This window comes from Nerophis ophidion, linkage group LG03 (genome assembly GCF_033978795.1).
Source record: "Nerophis ophidion isolate RoL-2023_Sa linkage group LG03, RoL_Noph_v1.0, whole genome shotgun sequence".
NCBI lineage: Eukaryota > Metazoa > Chordata > Actinopteri > Syngnathiformes > Syngnathidae > Nerophis > Nerophis ophidion.
The window spans coordinates 78,807,909-78,814,211 of NC_084613.1; the positions used below are offsets into that span (position 1 = coordinate 78,807,909).

General features: G+C 40.4%; 1 protein-coding gene across 1 annotated transcript in view; it reads right to left on the reverse strand.

Annotated features, from left to right (window-relative positions):
- Positions 1–4,236, reverse strand: part of otomp (otolith matrix protein) — a 61,060-nt gene extending 56,824 nt beyond the window's left edge. Inside the window, 5 exon segments of the mRNA XM_061893796.1 lie at positions 212–386; positions 472–657; positions 728–830; positions 3,219–3,355; positions 3,428–4,236. Coding sequence (XP_061749780.1) covers positions 212–386; positions 472–657; positions 728–830; positions 3,219–3,355; positions 3,428–3,521 — 695 coding nt within the window. The 5' untranslated portion in view covers positions 3,522–4,236.
- Between the last annotated feature and the right edge of the window lie 2,067 nt (positions 4,237–6,303).

Below are 6,303 nucleotides of genomic sequence, written 5' to 3' on the forward strand. Positions count from 1 at the left end.
GTACGTTGTAATGCATCGATGCTTCGGTGTCGTTTGACCCACCGCTGCTCAGTAGTATGGAAAAGTGTTTGTTGAAATACAAGAAATCAAGTCAAAAATGTTGAATCGCTGTCTCATCTAATAACATTGGAAAATGTCCCAAAACTTTTGATTAATGGTGCGTATGGCAATTTATAAATGAAATAAGACAAAAGCGTATAAAGAAAACTACCTCAGCGCCCCAGCCTCTCCGTAGTGGCGCTCTTGGGGGTTGCTGGCACAGATGTGTCTGTCGTTCTCGTCGCCTATGCAGGCCTCGCACAGGTTCTTGGGGTTGTTGCCTCTGGGGTCGTGCTGGGGGTCCTTGATGCCGGGCACGCAGCTGTAACCAAAGAAGTTGCCCACGGCTGGTGGAACAGACGAGGAGAGCAAACACTTGTGTTGATGAGAGATATTCTGTCGGTAGAATATTTAGGGAACGGGGAAGCATACAGCGGGGAAAGTTGCACTGCTCCCCGACGCCGATCTGCGAGGTGTTGACCAGGTAGCCGATGGGAACGGTCCAGCCCACAGTGGTGCGCATGCCAGGGTGGCAGGAGCTGCGTTCATGCATCTCCAGCAAGGACAAGTCGGAGGAGGAACGACGGGCAAGCGCCACCACATAGTAGCTGACACCATCTGCAGGAGAAATGCATTGAAATAAAAATGAATGAATAACAATTAGATGACCTATGAGCTGTAAACTCACCCACTCCGTTGAGGGACTCCCCTGCTGACACCTCCAGGCCGTGACACAGACCTGCAGCGTAGACGTCGTCCGCAAACATGGAGGCTGCGTCCGCGCTCCCGTTCTGGAATTAAAACAATGTGTATGTTTTTTTAAGTTCAAAATAAATGCAACAAATAAAATCAACTTGTTTTTTTAAATTAACAGACTAAATTTAAAAGCTCACCAATTTTACATTGAAAGACAACAAATTTAACAGGTTTTAATGATAATAATAATAATGGATTAGATTCATATCGCGCTTTTCTATTATTAGATATACTCAGAGTGCTCACTGAAAAGTGGGAACCCATCATTCATTCACACCTGGTGGTGGTAAGCTACATCTGTAGCCACAGCTGCCCTGGGGTAGACTGACGGAAGCGTGGCTGCCAGTTTGCGCCTACGTCCCCTCCGACCACCACCAATCATTCATTCATCATTCATTCACCAGTGTGAGCGGCACCGGGGGCAAGGGTGAAGTGTCCTGCCCAAGGACACAACGGCAGCGATTTGGATGTCAATAGGTGGGGAGCGAACCTGCAACCCTCAGGTTTCTGGCACGGCCGCTCTTCCCACTACGCCATGCCACCCAAACGCACCAAAAAACATGTTTGTGTTGAAAATGAACGCAAAAAATTTAAGTGAAGTGAATTATATTTATATAGCGCTTTTCTCAAGTGACTCAAAGCGCTTTACATAGTGACACCCAATATCTATGTTACATTTAAACCAGTGTGGGTAGCACTGGGAGCAGGTGGGTAAAGTGTCTTGCCCAAGGACACAACGGCAGTAACTAAGATGGCACGAGCGGGAATCGAACCTTCAACCCTCAAGTTGCTGACACGGCCACTCTACCAACCGAGCTATGCCGCCCCAAGTCAAATAACATTTTGTGTTTACTGAATAATAAACCACATTTGAAAACAATCTCATTAATAGGAAAAAAAACAAGAACATTGGTCGCGATTCGATTGTAAATCGATTTCACGCGATTCTCAATTCAAAAACGATATTTTTCCGATTCTAAACGATTCTGTATTCCTTCAATACATACGATTTCAGCAGGATCTACCCCAGTCTGCTAACATGCTAGCATAGTAGTAGATTTTTGTAAAAAGGCTTTTATAATTGTAAAGGACAATGTTTTATCAACTGATTGCAATAATGTAAATTTGTTTTAACTATTAAACGAACCAGAAATATGACTTATTTTATCTTTGTGAAAATATTGGACACAGTGTGTTGTCAAGCTTATGAGATGTATATACTGTATATATTCATTATGTATTTATCTATAGCATCTGTAAAGCTGATGTTTACAATGAACTTTAAAGAGAAAGTGATAAAATATATATTTTTTTCTTACTACTAGCATATATATATATATATATGTATATGTATATATATATACATTGGTACTGTATATATATGCATATGTATATACATATATTCGTATGTGTATACAGTATATGTTTGTTTGTATACGTATATATCCATACATTTTTCTACCGCTTGTCCCTTTTGGGGTCGCTGGAGCCTATCAGCTGCATTCGGGCAGTAGGCGGTGTACACCCTGGACAAGTCGCCACCTCAGTGTATATATATTATCCTATATATATATATATATATATATATATATATATATATATATATATATATATATATATATATATATATATATATTCTGCTGAAATCTTATGTATTGAATGAAAACAGAATCGTTTTGAATGGGAAAAATATCATTTTTGAATCGAGAATCGCGTTGAATCGAAAAAATCGATATATAATCGAATCGCGACCCCAAGAATCGATATTGAATCGAATCGTGGGACACCCAAAGATTCGCAGCCCTAATATATATATATATATATATATATATATATATATATATATATATGTATATGTATGTATATATATATATATATATATATATATATATATATATATGTTCACATATGTATATGATTATATAAAATACAGTACAATTTAATCTAGTGAGGACCTGGAGTGTCCGCCCTGAAATCGGTAGGTTGTGAGTTCAAACCCCAACCGAGTCATACCAAAGATTATAAAAATGGGACCCATTACCTCCCTGCTTGACACTCAGTATCAAGGGTTGGAATTGCAGGTTAAGTCACAAAAATATGATTCCCGGGCGCAGCCACCACTGCTGCTCACTGCTCCTAGGGTGATGGGTCAAATGCAGAAAATAATTTCGCCACACCTCGTGTCTGTGTGACAATCATTGGTACTCTAATTTTAACTTTAACTTTAAAATGTTTGATAATTATAGATTATAGTATCAGTGTTAATATGTTTAAATAGTTCAAAGCAAAAAAACAAGGTTATAATTTCCCATTTCAGATATGAAAACATTGAATTATATTGAGTAATAATGAATATTATTATTTCAAATAGCACAACATTGTATCACAAACTGATTTTATTGGATTGCATTTTTTATACGTACTTTAATTTTCTCCATGCAGTCCCTGGTGTCTAGGCCTCGAACGCATCGCAAGTTCCCCCTGACATTCCGAGCTGTGGCGTTCCCGGCCAGATCCGTGCACTTCTGCTCCTCCGCGTCCGATATCACACACCACGACACTGGCCACAAAACAGCAGGTCGTTCAAAAAGGTGAATCCACTAAGACATGCTGTGCTAACAGGGGGTCCTACCTGTCGCTTTTTGATGGGAGACGCAGTGAACGCAAAGAAGATGCGAGAAGAAGAAAAAGAGCAGGAGAGCTGAAGTTCTCCCTAAAAGCGCCATGTCCACTCTGTTTGGGAGACTTAAGATAATCCTTGTATTGCAACAGGGAGTGGGGAGCAGGTGGATTTCATTGCAGGGAACCCAAAACAAAGAGTCAGTGAAGCGGGAATCCGAGGGGAGGAGAGTTTTCCATATAATCCTTCCTTCATCTGAAGATACTATAGCAGGGTAGCGTTACCCAATGCCGTATTATTATCTCATATATACATCCAGTGGGGGGCAGTTGGGGTCACCTGGCAATGAGACTCCACCTGGGAGTATTTCATTAAAAATGTGCAGCAGACAAAGTGCTTCTGTGTTCATGTGGACAACTGAACCCACACTGCTCTGGCCTCGCTACGAGCCACTGGAGGCTGAAGACTAACAGCGCTGCCTTTTGTTTCGTGGACACACATCAAACAGCGACTGCAGACAGGTCTTCATTTCCCCCAAGTCGAGGAATATTTAAAAAAGACGCTGCAGTTGAAGACACAAATGTGGCACCAAACGTGTCATCTGTAAAGATGATGCTTACATTGGACTTTGAAGAGAAAGAGATGCTAAAATATTGATTGTTTTCCTTACTACAAACACTGATACCCAGTACCCTCTGCAGTTGAGTAAATAAACAAACCCTGGCCAGAATATATAGAAAATGTGGGTTCAAATGAATGCAACAGTTACAGTATGCCATTTAATATGTTAGGACGAAGGTCAGCAACCCACGGCTCTAGAGCAGTGTTGGTCAACCACTGTGCCGCGGCACTCTGGTGTGCCGTGTGAGATTTTCATTTCACCTAATTGGGTTAAAAATATTTTTTGCAAACCAGTAATTAGACTCCGTAAACAATGTGACGTTGTTGAGTGTCTGTACTGTCTAGAGCTCTGCAGAGTAACCGTGTAATACTCTTCCATATCAGTAGGTGGCAGCAGGTACCTAATTGCTTTGTCATGATCACAATATGCCGGAGGCAACTTGCAGGTAAAAAGGTATCCAATGCTTAAACCAAAAATATACAGAAGGCGAGTGCCGCTAAGAAAAGGCATTGAAGGTTAGAGATGCCAGTGCAGAACGAAACTACAACTGAACTGGCTGCAAAATAAACAAAAACAGAATGCTGGAAGACAGCAAAGACTTACAGCTTGTGGGGCAGAGATGGCGTCCACAAAGTACGTCCGTACAAGACATGACAAGCAACTATGAGTGGTCGTTAGGGACATTACTCAGAATGACCTCTTAAATACACTACTGAAATGCTCTTATATTTCAGTGGTGTATGTAAGAGGTCATTCTGAATAATGTCCTTAACGGCCCCTCATAAGCAACAGTGTCCACACAAAAAAGGATGGCGTCCACACAACTGAAATAGTCTTGATTGCTAAAACTAAGCAGGTGCAAGGAACAGCACTCAGGGAAGAGATGAAACTGCGACAGGAAAATACCAACAAAAGAGGAAACGCCACCAAAATAGGAGCGCAAGACAAGAACTAAAACACGACACACAGGAAAACACCAAAAAACTCCATACAAGTCACGGCGTGATGTGACAGGTGGTGACAGTACACCTACTTTGAGACAAGAGCTATAGTGATGCATGCTTGGTTATGGTTTGAATTCATATCCAACAATTGCGACGACTTTTACTGTCAACCAAGTTTCGTTTTTTTAATGATTTTTGCTGGTGGTGTGCCTCCGGATTTTTTCAATGCAAAATATGTGCCTTGGCTCAAAAAAGGTTGAAAAACACTGGTCAAAGGTGTATTGATTGATTGATTGTTTGATTGATTGATTGATTGATTGATTGAAACTTTTATTAGTAGATTGCACAGTACAGTACATATTCCGTAAAATTGACCACCCGAATAAGTTTTTCAACTTCCCGATTGTAGCTGAGATAGGCACCAGCGCCCCCCCGGAACCCCAACGGGAATAAGCGGTAGGAAATGGATGGATGGATGTGTATGTATGTATATATATATATATATATATATATATATATATATATATATATATATATATATATATATATGTATATATATATATATATATATATATATAAAATTTTATATATATATATATATATATATCCATCCATCCATTTTCTACCGCTTATTCCCGTTGGGGTCGCGGGGGCGCTAGTGCCTATCTCAGCTACAATCGGGCGGAAGGCATACTTATATATATATGTATATATGTAGATATGTAGATATGTAGATGTATGTATATATATATATCTGTGTTGGCCGTGCGATGAGTTGGCGACTTGTCTAGGGTGTACGACGCCTTCCGACTGTAACTGTAGCTGAGACAGGCTCCAGCGCCCCCCGGCGACCCTGAAGGGAATAATTAAGCGGTAGGAAGTGGATGGACATATATATATATATATATATATATGTATGTATGTATGTATGTGTGTGTGTGTTTTCTAGTTCTAGAGGGAAACGTATCAACCCAAATAAAAAATATGTTTTGCTTAATTGGCAATATAAAATTTACGGATGGACCTTAAAGCAGTGGTCCCCAACCACCGGGCCGCAGAGGAATTTTTTATTAAATCAACATAAAAAACACAATATACACTTACAAATAGTGCACCAACCACAAAAAAATCCCCTTTTCATGACAAAAACGTGCCTTTTTCATGACAAAGAAGAAAAAAAAAATGAAAAAAAAAAGGACACCCCCCGGGCCGCGGGACAAATTATTAAGCGTTGACCGGTCCGCGGATACAAAAAGGTTGGGGACCACTGCCTTAAAGCAACCTACACCCGTCTGGCAACGCCAATCCCACAATGCATTGCG